The sequence below is a fragment of the Sciurus carolinensis genome, unplaced genomic scaffold (assembly GCF_902686445.1).
Source record: "Sciurus carolinensis unplaced genomic scaffold, mSciCar1.2, whole genome shotgun sequence".
Lineage (NCBI taxonomy): Eukaryota > Metazoa > Chordata > Mammalia > Rodentia > Sciuridae > Sciurus > Sciurus carolinensis.
The window spans coordinates 166,153-183,854 of record NW_025920187.1 but is presented as its reverse complement, the minus strand read 5'-3'; the positions used below and the strand labels follow the sequence as shown (position 1 = coordinate 183,854).

The window sequence follows — 17,702 nt, the reverse complement described above, 5'->3', positions numbered from 1 at the left end:
AGCTGACATATGTCACTTACAATGTCCTGTAGGTCCATCCATGTGCATAAACAGTAGGATCGCATGTTTTTCACACTAAACAGATGACATTGCTTATATCTGCCACATTCTTTTTGTTCATTCATCAGATAACATACTTTAGCTACTGGAAAATTTTATCACTCTAGTGGGAGATGACACAACACCAACACTCAGGGGCAGTAAGTGTCAAGGAAATGCTATAAAACTACTCATATAAGTATGTGTACCAACAATTTTACAACCAATGAACTGTCCATTGAATATAAGGGACTCACACAAAAGTGTGCACAATCAACAACTCGGTAACTGTTCTCACATGCTATTCCAGAGGAATCCAATAGGCATCAGCACTGCACACTCTCCATACATAAAACACAGTTCTACCTCAATGGACACCAAGGCCCATGAATTTGCAGTGTGTTAGTTAACGAACGCAGTAAATTCTGTCCACACAGGTCAAATGGCATGGTGACTTAGATCATGCCACAAGCAGATGACTTGAAATTTGAATCCCCACCTCATAATTTACCAACAGTGAGAAATTAGAAAGTTTACTTAACTTCTTAGGGCATACTTTTGTGAATGCTAAATTCCTTGAATACCTTTTTATACTATATGGAGCTTGGGGATTTTGTTTTAATGTAGAATCATCATTTTAAAATAGCCATTTTATTGTTATAAATTCTAGTACCAGAAACAAGAGAAGCAACAGTGACTAAACAAAACCCCTCAGCACACACTGTGTGCTAGATATTGTTTTACTTGCTTGACACATAATATCATGTACAGTCCAGCAAAATCATGAGTAAGGTGCTATTGTTACCTGCATTTTTATAAAAGGAAAGTGGGTCAGAAAGCAGTGTAGACCACACAGTAAATGTAAAAGTCACCATGTGAATCCAGAGAGGCTGACAACAGAGACAGCATTTGTAAAATTAATAATTGCCTATGATAATAATTTTACTCATTGACAGAAATGACAATCAATTTCTCTTTTATTCAAACAGTCACAGGGTTTTCCATCAAACGACCCATGCTCTAACATGACACATGTATTTCATTAATGTTTTCCCATGACCAGTGTATAAATCATCCCACCCCAGGAAACATAAAGACATTGGTAACAGTTATGCAACCAGCCAACAAACAAAGCTTTCCCAGTATGATCCACGTACCAGAGATGATTAACTGGACATTTCAGGCATAGTTGCCAGCAAAGCCTAAACTTTGCTCTCCAGCCTTCAGACCCACAAAAACAAATTGGAAGTACTAACTGGTGAAAGGTTACCAATAGAAAGGAGTCTGGAAATATTCTCTGCTCTCCGGCAGGCATGAACATCAGAAATTACTTACAATGATTTAAAAGCATGGCATAGGCACTAGACTCATGGGCAACAACAGGAATTCTTCACAGCTCAGCAGCTGTCCTGTTTGGGCCTGAAGGCTCTCTTCACATCAAATCACACATTCCTCACACCAAATCTATGAAGAAACCCAGGTCAGTTAATTCAACAAAAGGTAGTTAATCATATACTCGTTTTCAGCTAATGTTTTATCTTCCTGCAGTGACATGTTAAAGCAAAGACCCCACCATCTCAGAATGTGCAGTGTGGTTGAGGAGAATGATAAGGAAACCACACATTCACAGATAAGATTGTAAATGAAGGTAAGGCCACCAATGTAGAGTATCAAGTCAGGCAGAGACGCTTACTGTGGAATATCAAGTCCTTGTAGGGGGGATGGAATTGTCTGAGTCACCATTTTAGACAGTGATGAAGAAGGCCCCTCTCATTGCTGACGTGGATTTGCTAAACTATGAGGATTGGAGGAGGAAGAGAGACCTACCTGCCATCCTTCAGGAATATTTTGGCAGACAGAGCCAAAACGTCAATGAAATGAAATCAAATTGTGCTTGGACAGTTTGAGGAATGGCAGGAAGGCTGCCTGATTGGAATGGGAGTGGTTTGCTACTCAGCTCTAGAGATACTTTGACTCTCTCCCAAAATATGGAGCACTACGTGCTTGGGACTCACTCCATAGTCCAGTTCTTGCCTAGATCACGTGAGATCACAAGTCAATCCCCACAAATGTAACAAAAATCTTTCTGAGCTGTGCATCTGAGAAACACAGGTATTAAACAACCCCTGTCACAGATACAGAGTGAGTCATTTAGCTAACATGCCCACTAAAACAAGGAAATTCCAGGATTGGAAAGTTAGTCTACCCGATGATAAAGCTCACTTATTCACCTGGGTTTGAAAGACACTTTGTAGAAGTTCTCAATGGAAACTGCCAAATATGTCTTCCCTTTTGTAGAGAAAAAAATTGACCCACGGCCAACCTGGCTTCTGCAAGAGGAGAGCACCTGTCCACACAGGTCCTACTAACTCCCCAGGCCATCCTCCATCTTGGAATGCTGAGGTGGCCTCCATAGCCCCCTCCACATCACAGCCTCCACCTTAGGAAAACAAACAGACAGAGCCTGGAGGCAACTGTCTGAGGAAATAACATCTGCCACAGAGTTGCTATCCAAACAGGTTCCCCTAGGATGCCCGAGGGTCCAGCTTCACAGCCCTATTTCTGAACCTTTGCCTCCATCCTAGGTCACCTCCACTGCCCTCTCGGTTCACCTCTGTTTCCTCTGCATCTTCCAGTCAGGGCCTGAAAACCCAACACCAAAGCACCTACAGGTTTGATGCTGCCGCTGCCAACTAACACCATGGTGCTTCCATCTAGGGACAACAACCAGGATCTGAAAGTCCACTTCTGAGTCCCCACAAGGAGGTACAACTGAGAGTCCCGTTCTCTTTTCTCTCCTGCTAACAACCAACTTATACTGATTCCTCTTTCACTCTTCCTATGATCTAATACCTCTGTGTTCTCACCTACTTCTTCATAAACAACACATCCTACAACCCCTTCTCTCTTCATCCACCATTAGAAACTGTACACACTATTGCAAACCTACTGTTTACATTGTAGGTAATAATTGAACACATCGTTTCTGTTTATTTCAATAAAACTGTAAACATCTTAATAGGGACTAATTGATTTAAAGCTGCATATTTTTCACATTGGGTGCCCTTCATATTGATCTCCCCCTTAAAGTTGAGGTATTGGAAACCTGCAGGGACACTATAAATCTATAGGGTTTAAAATGTAATGCTTCAAATCTGCACTGCTAGAGAGGAAGACACAAGGGCATAATGAAAAAACACGGGAAGAAAGCACCCCAAACAGATCAAGACACTACAATAAAGAAATCATTGACAGCACAGTAGAGGGAATATCAGAGAAGGAGTTCAGAAAGTACATGATTAAAATGATCTGCAAAGTAAAGAATGATATACAACAGCAATGCAGGAAGCAAATATTATTTCAAAACATGGATAGAGATTCTGAAAACAATCAGAAATCCTTGAAATGAAGAAACAGTGAACCAAATTAAAAACTCAATAGAAAATTTAACCAACAGACAAGATCATTGGAAGACAGAAAATCAGACAATAAAGGCAAAATATATAATCATGAAAATAAAGTTGACCACACAGTGAAGATGGTAAGGAACCATGAACTGACCCTCCAAGAACTAACTATGGGATAACATGGAAAGACCAAATTTAAGAATTATCAGGGTAGACACAAGTCCCCGAGCCAACGGAGAGCTTCGATCTGCAAGCAGCCTCTGGGATCAGGGCAGGGCAGCCAGAGACTTCTTCAGGCGGCTCTGCCCACTCCGGCTGCAGTCTCTTTCCACGGGGCGATCTAAGATGGCAGAATCCAGGAGTTAAGAAGGGGAGGCATTGAGAGACTCAGAATAAAATAGAGTCACGGGTGAGTCTGCCCACTGGGTAAAGCTCGGACCAGGTGGCAGGCCCAGATAGAGGTAGCTTATCGGAGCAGGGCAGGGCAGCTAGAGTCTTCCACAGGCAGCCCTGTGCACTCTGTCGGTGGGTCCCTCCCACACAGCCAGCTTCTCCAGGTTCTCGGAGCAGGCCTCTTAGTGAGAGCCTTTCTGATCAGAACAAGCTCCAAGTCCCGGAGCCAGTGCGGCGTACTCTGGCCCACAAGCAGCTTCAGGGACCAGGACAGGGCAGCCAGAGACTTCCCCAAGCAGCTTGGACCCCTGCGGTGGAAGGCGCCTTTCAAGGCTAGCTTCTCGGAACAGACCCCCAGTGAGAGCCTTTCTACATAGAGTCAGCCACAAGTCCCCGAGCCAACGGAGAGCTTCGATCCGCAAGCAGCCTCTGGGATCAGGGCAGGGCAGCCAGAGACTTCTCCAGGCGACTCTGCCCACTCTGGCCACAGGCTCTTTCCACGGGGCGATCCAAGATGGCGGCCTAGAGGGTGACTGCATCTCCAGTCACTCCAGAACCCAGGACTCAAGAAGGGGAGGCATTGAGAGACTTGGACAAAAATAGAGTCACAGGGTGAGTCTCCCCCACTGGGCGAAACTTGGCCTGGGCGGCAGGCACAGATAAGAGTGGCTTATCAGAGCAGGGCAGGGCAGCTAGAGTCTTCCCCAGGTAGCCTTCCACACTCCGGCGGTGGGCTCCTCCCACACAGCCAGCGGCACGGTGCAGGCCCCCAGTGAGAGCCTTTCCGCACAGACTCAGCTCCAAACCCTGGAACCAGTAGGGTGCTAGGGGCAGCATTCTTCAGATGCACTGCATTATCAACTTCCTCCAAGACTTCAGGCTACTGAAGGTTGGGAGGTGATACACTGGAAATCTACCGGGACACTATAAGCCAATAGAGGAAATCTGCAATATCTCAGGGTCACACTGACAGCTGACCAATATGAGAAAACAAGGGAAGAAAATGTCCCAAACAAACCTAGATACTACATCAATAAAACCCAATGACAGCACAGCAGAAGAAATGTCAGAAAGGGAGTTCAGAATATACATAATTAAAACAATCAGGGAAGCAAATGAGGAAATGAAAGAGCAAATGCAGGCATTGAAGGAGGAGATGAAAGAGCAAATGCAGGCATTAAATGATCGCACCAATCAACAGTTAAAAGACCAAATACGGGATGAAACTGGAGAATATCATGCTAAGTGAGATAAGCCAATATCAAAAAACTAAAGGACAAATGATCTCGCTGATAAGTGGATGAGAACATATAAGGGGGGTGGGAGGGGTTAGCATTAGGTTTAGGGTTAGGTTTAGGGTTAGGGATAAGGAGTGTGGTAAGAATGAAGGAAAGAAGGACTGTATAGAGGGAAAAGAGGGGTGTGAGGGGTGGGGGGGAAGGAAAAAAATAATTAATCAAACATCATTGCCCTATGTAAACATATGATTACACAAATGGTATGCCTTAACTCCATGTACAAATAGAGAAACAACATGTATCCCATTTGTATACAATAATAATAAAAAAAAAACTCAGGCTAGAATAAAGTTCGTGGAATCAGAAAATAAAAAAAAAATTATCAGGGTAGAGGAGGTGCAGAGACAAAAACCAAAGGAATGAACAGTCTTTTCAATGAAATAATAACAGAAAATTTCCCAAATATGAAGAATGAAATGGAAAATCAAATCCAAGAGGCTTATAGGACAACAAATGTACAAAATTAACACAGACCAAACCAAGGCACACTATAATGAAAATGCCTGGCATACAAAATAAAGATAGAATTTTAACGGTTGCAAAAGAAAAGTGTCATACATCATATCAGGGGATTAAATGCTACTCTTATTTCAGCCAGAGTCATACTCTTGCCCCAACTGGTGGTCATTCTCCCCAGGATACACACAGCAGCTGAGCCACATCAGATTTAGAATCAGCATCAACAGCTCCCAGTTGAATACACAAATGCTCAGTCTAGTAATACACCCAGGAATTGGCAGGAAGAGTGGAAAGGACTTCTGCTCCTGATGACCAAACATTCTACATAAAACACCATTGCCGTCAACGTGGGTTGACATCATTCATCAGATGGTTCTCACTGGAGGTGACAGAAGTCCATGGGGACTTGATAAAAATGCAGGTGTATCCTGAAGCATTCCTGGCAGCAGGAGATCAGTGTTTAAGGACTCCTTGGATTTGGTATTTTGCTTACACATGTGAAGTGTTGATCCCCAGGGTCCACTGGGAACTGAAAGTGCTAGTGCAAGTATGTGACAGGGTTTTCATGGATCGCTGATGTGGTAGATAGGAAAATTCACTTATCTCAGTCCTTAAATCCTGGAAGAATGAAACCCAGCCTCATGCATCAATCAGAAGGTAAAGAAGGACTGGACCCCAGATCCAGTTACAGTCCACCCCCATATCTAATGACTCTAAAGCAGGTCCTTGTCCTTTAGAATCAAAGAGTCATCAGTGCATGTTCCTCAACATCCTTCCAGGCTATTATCACTACACTGTATCTCTCAGTTTCATGTAGAAATTCCATATTGAAAACTCTTTGTAATGCAAATAAATGGAAAAGAATGGCTTTCTTCAGGTCCCAGGTATTGCTCACTGGTGTATATGGCAGCACTGCTGTGGGGTCCTGCCCATGAACTCATGCCCAGATCATCATGCTCATGGTCACTGAATGTCTCCAAAATTGCTGAATACCATGAAACTTTGGATCACCCGTCAAAATTTGCTTTTACCAACCAGTTAAATTGACAACAAGAAAAAGTTAATGATTCTTTGAAATTTCCTTTAAAGGCTAGTCTCCCAAAATCTCCCACAACTTCCAATGGTGGCTACAGCTGAACTCCAGCCCCACAACCAGAGAATTCATCATCATGACACCGGAGTTCCTGTGGTTTGAAGGTTTACCTTTTTCTTTTTTTGGTTACACCATTGAAGGTATAAAAGAAGCATGTACTAAGTTTGTGATAAAGGATGAAGATACAGTAATGGTGTCGTACCCAAAGTCAGGTAAGGAATCAGGACTGGAACCACTCATGGAAAAGGTGAGAGCTACGTCCTTGTGCACTCAGCAGATGGATGGAATGTGCTCCACATGCCAGGGAGCCCTGCTCTGGGAGGAAGAGGCAGTGCCCCAGCCACTTCCATTCAGACAATTGCAGAGAGTGAAACAAGTGCTCAGCAGGAATCATTTTAGGTATTGGAAGAGCGTATAGGAGTGAATCCTAAGCAGATTCAGGTGTTTGTGTGATGGCATGGGAGAAATGGGTGGTGAGGAGGACCAGTGAAGAACTAATGGCAAAAGAGCAGCTCAATAGAAATAAAAAGACTGAATAGGAGATCATGAGAAAAAGAAGGCTATTTTAGAGTAGGAGAATCAGCATGGGAAAATGGTTGGGAATCAAAAATGAGCAGGGAAATTGCAAGGGACTGAAAGGGCATGCACCCTGCAACCTTGGGAGTGAAACTGGGGGCATGAGCAGTGCAAACTGAGTAACAATTGAGGCCAAGGAATCAGAAGGGGTGGGGTGTTGGAAAGTCAAGAAGAGTGGGAACATCATCAAAGGATCTCAGCAAAGAGCCATGAGGTGGAAGCAACCTCAAATGCATTGACAAGTGAATGCATTAACAAAATGTGGCATATTAATACAATGGAATAAAATTCAGCTGTGTTCTGTCCAGCAGAACCGGTGTGGAGAAAGGAGACACCACTAATCTTTAGTTTGATGAGATTTATTGCGTCCTCCCTGTTTCTCTGTCCTCTTTGTTCTGCTACTATTTCCCTTCTTCTCTCTCTCTCCCTCTCTCGTCCCCCAGGCTCCTAGCTTATTAGCTGATTATGGCAAAGCTTTCTCTCACGCAGGAGAGCATGCAGAGGAATGTCAGCATAGCACTATATGGATCACGACCTGTCCACGTGCGGCATGATGTTAGATAGCCAATCCTAGAGCCTGGCGTTAACACGTCATAAATCTCCAAGGAACTAGTAAGCAAGCAACCTTTTTTGTTACTTCCTTATTTTGGTAGCCAGGGCCATTTGGCTCACTACCAGACACCATCTTGTCCAAGACAGCCCTCAACAAGACTTAACAAGGAAAAATATTCAGACACCTTCTACAACATAGATCAATCCTGAGGGCATTGTGCTAAATGCATATGTTGGGCACAAAAGGACAAATACTATGTGATTCCATTGGTGCAAATACCTAGTGTAGATAAGTTCATAGAAACAGAAAGCACCATGGTGGATCCAGGGACTGAAACATGGTCATAAGTTGGGAAATGCTGTTAAAAAGCAGAGAGTTCCAGTTGTTAAAGATGAACAGGTTCTGAACATTGGCTGACACAAATAGGAACATGATTAACACTGCTTAGCACTACCTGATTGCACGCTTGGAATGGGTATATGGTTATGTTTATGTTATGGATTTTATCATGGTTTTTTTGTTCACAAGTCAGGTTGAAATGAATGAACATCACTTTTCCTACCTTATCTAGGCACCAACTGGTTGATTGAAATTCTCTGCTTGATTCACTCCAAAGGGGATACCAAGTGGATTCAATCTGTGCCCATCTGGGAACGCTCACCCTGGATAGAGTCAGATCTTGGTTACAAATTGCTAAATGAGAGTGAAAGACCAAGGTTCCTGACCTCTCACCTTCCCTTCCATCTCTTCCCCAAGTCGTTATTCACTTCCAAGGCCAAGGTCAGTGTCTACTGTTTCATCAATGCTTTTTGTCCTTCATGGGCCTAGATAAAACCAGTAGATCTTACCAGGCTGTCTGCTCATGGGTTAGGTTGGGAGAGACCTGAGATTCTCAGACACTAGGTGAGGTTGATGAGGCCACAACTCAGACTACACTTGAGTGCAATGATGTGGACCATTGCACACATTAGCTAGCCTGAATTCAGGGATAACAGGACTGGCTAGGTCCAGAGTCTTAGAAAAACACATCTTACGAGCAACCAGAATTTATAACTGCATCTACACTAGAGTATCCCTCCTTTCCTGCTCTTGAAGATGTTAGCCGATATTAATTCAATAAAAATTTCCTGCCAGATCGGTGGAAGCCCCCAAATCAGAATTGCCCATATGGAGTGCAGAGTATGCATACATTGATAAATGCATAAATCCTGGGACTGCTCAGGAACTTGGCTCTCTATTCTAACCACCAGAGCCCACTGCATGTCAATGTGCTTTGTGATCAGCAGCCACTTCAACCTCCCCATGGCTGAGGATTAATCAGCATGGATCATGGATATCCAAGATCTAAGGTGTCAGAGGCTATTTGTAGAAACATGCTTTCTAAAAGTGTTTGTTGACTTCTGATTTTTTTCATATGTTTCTTTAAACATCACCAAGAAACCTAGTTTAATGAACTCCTGTCTTGGAAAGTGCCTCACAGTGAGGCTGCTCCAATACACACAATTCCATGTCTCCTGTTGGGTTTCCTTAACCTCTACCTCATTAAACTGAGGCCTAAGAAGACATTAGACCTGCAAGAATAACACCAAGACAGTTGACGCAAACGCATGTCAAATTCTGATGTTCCACTCCAGTGGTGTGTGTGATGTGTGTGTGTGTTTGTGTGTGTTTTCGTTAACATTAAACACTGGCCTCTTAATATATACATATGTACACAGTTAAGCAACTATACTCCAGACCAGACTTAGACATTTCTACAGTCCAGAAAGATTCCCCAGGCCCCTTCTACCAATCAGTGCCCACAAACTGAGGGACACACACCCTGGAATACAGTTACAGATTACTTTGCTTATTCTTCAATTTGTATAAATGCCTTCATGCTTTATGAAAGTAATGTCTGTGCCATTCTCAAAGGTCTTTTGTGTGTCAATGACCATATATTGTTATGAATCTCAATATTCCATAATTTCTTAATCCATTCTGCTGTTGGTGATCATTATGGGAGAAGACAAAAATAATTCAACAATTACCATTTAAAACTTTCCAGCAGCTTCCTCTATTCAGTAGATTATTAACCAGAAATAAGAAAAAAATTATACCTCTTCCATTCCTATCAAGGAATATGAAATAGGAAGTTTACAATGTATATTTTATTAAGGAATACTATAACTAATTTGTTAAAGGAACCCACTGAAGTTCAATAGAGATTCAGTAAGAACTGCCTGGGAAAGATCAAGGTGGGAAATGATGATTGAGGCTGATTTTCCATTCTCTCATTTTTTCTTAATTTAAGGTGCTATATCTCATGAGAAATCCCAAAGACGTTCTTGTATCAGGTTATTATTTTTGGACTACATCAAAGTTTTCTATTAAACCAGAGTCACTGGAACAATACTTTAAATGGTTCATCCAAGGAAACGGTGAGAGTTCTGAGACATAAGATCTGCTTTCCCAACTCGACTGGCCTTTCTCCTAATTTCCTGGTATCACTTTTCTATTCTTTTTCTGTATACTTTCCACATATGAGAGAAGACAGACAACCCTTGACTTTGTGAGTCTGACTTCTTTCAATTAGCATGTTGTTCTCCAGTTCCATACATTTTCCTACAAGTGACAGAATTGAGTTCTTCTTTATGATTGAGTAAGCCATGTCATGTATATGGAGTACATTTTCTGTACCCATTCAACAGCTAGTGGATACCTAGGCTGGCTCCATAACTTAGCTGCTGTGATTGAACTGCTATTAACTTGGGCATGCATGTACTGCTGTAGTATTTTAACTTTAATTCTTTTGGATAAATACCAAGGGGTTCTATGACCAAGTCATATGGTGGTTCCATTTCTAGACTTTTGAGAAAACTCCATACTGATATACATGCTGGTGGTACTAATTGTAAGTGTACTTTTTCATTTACATCCTGACAGCATTTATTATTATTTGTCTTCCTGATGATTCTAAGTGGAATGAGATGCAGGCTCGGTGTGGCTTTAATTTGCTTTTATCTGGTTGTGAAAGCTGTTGAAATTTTTTCATGAAATTGTTTGCCATCATATTTCTCCTTCTGGGAAATGATTGGCATTTACTGATCTATTCATTGGGGTACTTGATTTTCAGTGTTAAGATTTTTGAGTACTTTGTATATTCTGGGTATTAATCCTGTCACAGGAGAAGCTGGCAAAGATTTTCTCCCATTCTGTAGATCCTCTCTTCTTTGTCTCATTCCCTTTGCTGTGCAGAAACTTTTTAACTTGATGCCATTTCATTTATCAATTCTTGGTTTTGTTTCCTGAACACTAGGAGTCTTATGGAGAAAGTCATTCCTGCATCTATACATTGACGTGAAGGTGCTTTCTTTCCTACTACTAGTTCCAATGTTGATGGTCTAATTCATGTTTTTTTTGATCCACTTTGAGTTTATTTTTGTGCAGGATTTAGCTTCATTCTTCTATATGCAGGTATTCAGTTTGCCAAACACCATTTATTAAATAAGCTGTTTTCTCCAATATTTGCTTTTGGTGTCTTTTTTACGGATCAGATGAGTCTGTCTATGAAGGTTTGTCTCTGTGTCTTCTATTCTAATCAATTGATCTATGGGTCTGTTTTCATATAAGTTCAGTTTTTCTGTTACTACACATCTTTGGTATGATTTGAGACTGGGAAGACGTTGGAATGTGATACCTGCAGCATTACTCTTTGTGTGTGAGTGTGTGTGTTGGGGACTAGACCAGGGCCATGCACATGCCAGTCAAACGCTCTGCCACTGAGCCACATGCCAGCTCTTCATCATTGTTCTACCTGCTCAGATGGTTTTAGATGTTTTTGTGTCATTTCAATTTTGGGACTCTTCCTTCTATTTCTCTGAAGAATGTCAATGATATTTGATAGAGATTGCATTGAATCTGTAGATTTTTTTGGTAATATGTCAATTTCTATTGGTGATTCAATAGGGCTGTTCAGCTTCTCATGTATTCTTCAATTTCTTTCTTCAGTGTTCTATAATTCTCATTATAAGAAATTTTTCTCAACTTTAGATAGATTACATGCAGGGTTTCTTGAGTATTGTTTGATATGGTACCAGGGATTGAATACAGGAGTGCTTAACTAATCAGACACATCACCAGCCCTTCTTAGATGTTGCTGAAGTGCTGAGGGCCTCACTAAGTTTCTCAGGCTAGTTTTCACCTCCCAATCTGCTGCCTCACCTTCCTGAGTCCCTGGGATTATAAGCATCTGTCAACAAGCCTGGATACCTAGGATTTTTGAAGACCATTGTGAATGGAATTATATTCCTGATTTCTTCCTCAGCAGATTCTTTACTGTTATGAAGAAAAGATCTTCAGTTTTGTATGTTGGTTTTACATCCTGGTGTTTGCTGAATTTGGTAATCAGTTGTAGAAGTGTTTGGGGAGAGTTTTTGGGTCTTCAAAGCATAGTACTTATCATCTGCAAACAGTGATAATTTGGTTTCATTCCTACTTGTAATTTTTTTAATCCCTTCTTCTGCCTGATTTCTAAGGCTAGAGTTTTAAGAACTTCATTGAAAGGGAGCCGTGAGTCTGAACATCATTGCATTGTTCCTGATCTTAGGAGAAATGTTTACAGTTTTTCACCAATTAGCATGATATTGGCTTTGGGTTTGACACATATAGTCATGACGTTCAGCCAAGTTCTTCTCTCAAGGAAGATTCTTCAGATGTGGTAAAAACCCTTCATAAATTTTCACATGTTGAACCAAATTTACATCCCTAGAATGAAACGAATGCATCATGATATATAATCTTACTGTTGAATAGGATTTGCTAATATCTTAATAGATTTTCTGTGTCTGTGTTCATCAGGAATAGTGATCTATTCTTCTCTGACTTGATATGTCCTTGGTTTGGGTATCCAGATGATACTAATTTCATAGAATGAATTCAGGAATGGTCCCGCTCTGTTTCATTACCTAGTTTGAGGAACATTTATCAATATACCTGAATCAAGCTGTCAGGTTGTGATGAGTGATAGGAACATCCCAGTCCCTGTTTTGGTAGTGTGTAACCTGCACCCCTGTGCCTGACCTGCAGTGCCCTATGGATCATGGTTTGAGCACATTCGTGGCTGGATGTCCATGAGACACAGGGAGAACGTCCTGCTGCTGAGTTATGAAGAGCTGCAGAAGGTGAGAACGCCCTCATAGTCAGTGCCTGCCACTATACAACTTCCTTGCACCCTCTTGATCCTCAGTGTCTCCACTGCACGTTTCTTGTCAAAGCACAGCCTCTCGGAGAACACTGGGAATTAATAAGCCCTGGATCTTCTTTACCCTGCTTATGCTTAACACTCACCAAGTTCAAGCCCTTTCTCCATGCCTCATCCTGGGTTCCATCTGGGAACAACTAAGGGCCCTTCCACACACTGGGGCAGGGTGCCAGGGCTTATGCTCACACCTGTGGCTCTCAAGGTTTCTCTGTGCAGAACCCAGGATGCTGACAGAGGCCTAGTCATCACAAGGGACAGGCAGAAGGCACTAACCCCAGAATGTGTCCCTCTCTCTGGCTTCTCCCCTTGACTGACAAGGTGATGAGAAGATGAGAAGTCACTCTGTGTGACTCCTCTGAGAGGTCAGGGGCTGGAGTGACAGGAAAGGTCTGCAGATGGTGCTAAGCACTGGGGTGGGTCCAGGTAGAGCTGGGCAACCCAAAGACCTCCACCTATCTGAGCACAGGATGGTGAGTGTGGATGACAGTCATTGTGCCTTTCCACATTGCAAATGGAGAGTCTGTTCAAACTTCCCAAATAAACATCTGAGTGTGTAGATAGGACACTTACACTGATGGATATAGCACGCTGAATATCTACTGATCGTAAGTTGATTTTTCTGTTGGTGCACAACCATGCCACACTGACCTGCACAAAGCTGCACAGTTCTGTGTGAGTTTACTAGGTCCAGATGTAACTGAAATCTTCAGAATTTTTATAAATATTATTCGGAATAATTAAGCAATGTAGGAAAACCAAAACAGTGAACAGAACTTAGAAACACATGGTCTGTTACTGATGTCTTGGGGACAGAGCAGATGCCATATGCAAGCTATCTGCTTCCCCTGGTGAAAGGCCTCTGGTCTCCTTCCTGCAGCTACTTCATGTTCTCCTGTGTTCTCAGCATGAAGTCAGTTCTCACCAAGGAGCCCTGGATGCCACGTTCACCTACCTCAGCAGCAAGCTCCCACACTTCCCTGTAATTTTCCTACAAATCACACAACACTTTTTAAATTATTGCCATTGTTCTTTCTTATTGTTCTATAGTAACTGGGGCTCAGGGGAAAAAACTAATAATAAAGCACTGTTATCCTAAAGGGAAAGTGTAGGAGCCAAGCAAATTCTTTTTCCTTACAAATATATATGTCCTTGATGGGATCTCCCAGGATATGCATTCATAATCATGGGGCTTGAGTTGAGGAAGATATTCCAAAACCCTATGTGTTATTCAAGTGCCAGTTATAGGACACAGCATCATCTGGGGTAAGGAGGAGTCTTTGGGACTTTTCTCCTGGCCTTCTCTTGCACTCTCAGGAGTCTCTATAGAAATCCTGACACCTCCCTCTGGGGTGTCCTAAACTCAACCACACTGGGAAGCAATCTTGACCTTCATATTACACACCCTTTCTGTCCCTCTTCCTGTCCCCTTTTGCTTTCTCCTTCCTTCTGGAATCCATCTCAGTCTTTTTCCATTTGGATACATCTTCCTCTCCTCTTTCTCTCCCACATCCCTCCTAAAACTTCCATTCCAATCTTCCCATGTTTGCTGTCTTTCCCTTTCACAGTCTCACTCTTGCTTGTTCACACGTTAGGACCCAAGAAGCACCATAGAGAAGATCTGTCAATTCCTGGGAAAGAAGTTAAATCCAGAAGAACTGGATTCAGTCCTCAAGAATAGCTCCTTCCACGTCATGAAACAAAACAAGATGTCCAATTATGAAATGTTGCCTGAATCTTTAACGAGTCAGCATTTCTCAATGGCAAGGAAAGGTAAATGCTCTGGTTTCAGAATGCATGAGATTACTTAGAGGGCACTCTTGGCTTTATCACTCAACTCTAAGACTGAAGGTGTTTGAACATATCAAATTTCATCATTCATGGCCCTGAAAGTTGCCTGTGTGCTCTTTTGGATGATATGTTTCCATCTTACTGGTATTGGATGCAGGTGCCTGGTAAAAACTGATTCAGTGTTAAAAAGGAGGGTGTTGTTGAAGACGGTCTTGTCTGGGCTACTCCGCATCTGACTTACCATAGAGAACTGCCCTAAAGAAAGAGATACCCAAAGAAAGAGCAAACTGAAGAAGGTAGAGAGGAGGTCGTTTGCTAGGAGACATTGTCAGGCCTCCTTCCTGTGAGGAAAGATTAATCCCATCAACACACTTGGATTCAGGCCTATTGAAAACGTCTACTGCAAGTGATGTGAGAACCTCTTTTTCCAAAATTCCTCCAGTTCTCATGAATCTGGAATGGTGAACCATGGAATAAATCTACCAAATGCTTCAAAAGATACTCAAGAGGTCAGGATTCCTGCACACAGTGCACATGGAGCACAGAGGGATAAACCAGAGGACTGGGCTGGGGATGTCACTCACTGAGAGAGCAGAGTCTAGCAGAAGAAATCAGTGAAGATTATCTGATAATGAAGTTAACAAGGAAAATAAGAGTAAGAATGAGTGTTTATAGGACAGTAACGACATGTTAGGCATTCTACTACTTTATATTCATATGAGTATAGTGTTTACATAAATATAACATATTAGTATAGGTATTTTTATATATTTAGTAATTAATTGTACTATTATATAAAACATAATTTAAATAATACATAATATAATACTTAATCACTTAAGTGAAGGATTTGATTATGTCCATATCACTAGTTTCCATTTCACCCCAATATTCTCAATGGTAAAGCCTCCAGGGCTTCCAAAATTCTTATCTGTAAAATAGGATATGATCCTCATATTTTATTCACTCTTTATTAATCCTGTCAACAACATTTGTTTAGTATATAGCATGTCATTCTTTGAAGCACAAAGAATGAGATAATTAATAGAAAGTGTTGATTTCCTAATATGTTAAAAACATACCATATGCACATTCCAAAAGGAAATGCCTAGAACATGCCGTGCTTGATCATTGCTGTGAAGTGAACGAGGGTGGAGGTGTTCAGTCTGAACTGAGGGCCTCACTGAGTAACTGCATGGGAGCAAACACTTGAAAGAGGCAAATGAACAAGAGGTGAATGCGTCCAGCAGGACAGCACTCTAGGGTGAGGTCAAGACATGTAAAGAGCCTGCAGAGGGGGAGCCTGGCATGTTTAAAGCTGGGCAGTCCCAGGGGTGGCATCTGGAACAACAAGGACCCTATGCCCAGAACCACAAAAGCACCAAGGGACTTACCTTACTCTGAACCAGAAGTGACTGGAGCCACTGGACCTGGCAATGCATCAAACTGGGTGTCAGGGGCAGAATAGCTTCTATCAGAGAATGGCCAAAGCAGACTAGTTGTCATCTGATCTGATCACCCAGGTCAGAAATTCAGTTATCTTGGGCCAAAGGGGTAAAACAAGAAGTGGTCAGGCTTAGTTATATTCCAGATATTCTGATTTTATACCCAGCACTGTGGCTTATGGATTTGGTACAAGATGGCTGGGGAGAGAGGGGGAGTCAGGACACACTATAGAGGCAGGTAGAAGTGTAAAAGCATATGGTGCCCAGGCAGCAGGAGGGCTCTCCATGACCCAGTGGTCGTTATACTGCTTTGACAGTGTAAGGAGAGCTCAGTCTTCAACCTGTCACTAGATCTGATGTGACTCTCCTTCATGTTTCCAGGCATCTGTGGGGACTGGAAGAATCACTTCACAGTGGCCCAAGATGAAACCTTTAATAAAGTATTCCAGGAGAAGATGGCAGGTTTTCCCAAAGACCTGTTCCCATGGGAATAATGTCCAAGAGATTCTGGATCTTCTATGGATGCTGATAAATGTTGTCCTGTCCTGGGATGAGTACAGAACTGGGGAGTTCTAGAATAAAACCCATTTCTACAGGAAAAGGAGGAAAGGACAGGATGGCATAAAGAACCAATGAAATATACACTAATAGAGGAGCAACAGGAAATCTAGCTGAGTAGAGAAGGAGAATGGGAGAGGAGAGGAGGCCCAGCAGGGAGTAGAGAACGTTACCTGAAATGCCTTTCCCTGCAGGGATGAGTGTTTCTGGATCGACTCAACTACTGTGCATAGCAAATCTAACACTCTGACACAAAATTAAAATCCTGCTTCCTCACTCTGGAGCCCTCAATTATAGATTTTGCTTCTCTGATCATTTGCTTCTTAAAAGTGACTGAGATTTCTCTATTCGATTCACCACTTTCTAGCTTTAAAAGAACTTTATAGTCATTTAAATACTTAGAATGTCAGACACAGAATATGAATATCACACACAATTGTGTCTAATTTTTAAAACAAGAATAGAATGTAGAAGAAGCTAAGGTTCCTTTTCATTGACATCCATCTCCAGAATCCATGATGAAGATGATCTGCAGGAGTCTAATTTCCAACCTAGTTTTGTTTTCATTCCTAGTGTTATAAATGCCATAAATAACAAGTGCTGGGTATGGAACTTTCATAAGGTACCTAAATGATGAGTGGTACGATACATTCACAGACTTACTACTCAGCATTTATCCTTGGTTTTATCTGAGCTGATGTGCATAGAGTACTTCAGAACTGAATTGAGGCTTGACACACTGTAGAGTTACCGGGTCACCTGTAAATGTCTCTGGGTTCCCTTCCCCAATTTCCCCATATTTCCTTGGGTAAGTAAGAAAAAACCAAGGTCAGAGTTTTCCTCAGGTGAAC

General features: G+C 42.0%; 1 protein-coding gene across 1 annotated transcript; it reads left to right on the top strand.

Annotated features, from left to right (window-relative positions):
- Positions 1 to 6,765: 6,765 nt before the first annotated feature.
- On the top strand, positions 6,766 to 16,890 carry LOC124974876 (sulfotransferase 2A1-like). The gene is made up of 6 exons (XM_047537845.1): positions 6,766 to 6,901; positions 8,390 to 8,598; positions 10,112 to 10,238; positions 12,886 to 12,980; positions 14,653 to 14,830; positions 16,675 to 16,890. Exons 1-6 carry the CDS (start codon positions 6,766 to 6,768, stop codon positions 16,785 to 16,787), a joined length of 858 nt encoding a protein of 285 aa, XP_047393801.1. The 3' UTR covers positions 16,788 to 16,890.
- Positions 16,891 to 17,702: the final 812 nt, after the last annotated feature.

Bases quoted from the DNA above. Each gene is read 5' to 3' on its own strand.
- LOC124974876 (XM_047537845.1), top strand. From the start codon at position 6,766: ATGACACCGGAGTTCCTGTGGTTTGAAGGTTTACCTTTTTCTTTTTTT. The intron at 6,902-8,389 runs GTAAGGAATCAG...TACCTTATCTAG, and splicing joins GGTGTCGTACCCAAAGTCAG to GCACCAACTGGTTGATTGAA. The intron at 10,239-12,885 runs GTGAGAGTTCTG...CCTGACCTGCAG, and splicing joins ATGGTTCATCCAAGGAAACG to TGCCCTATGGATCATGGTTT.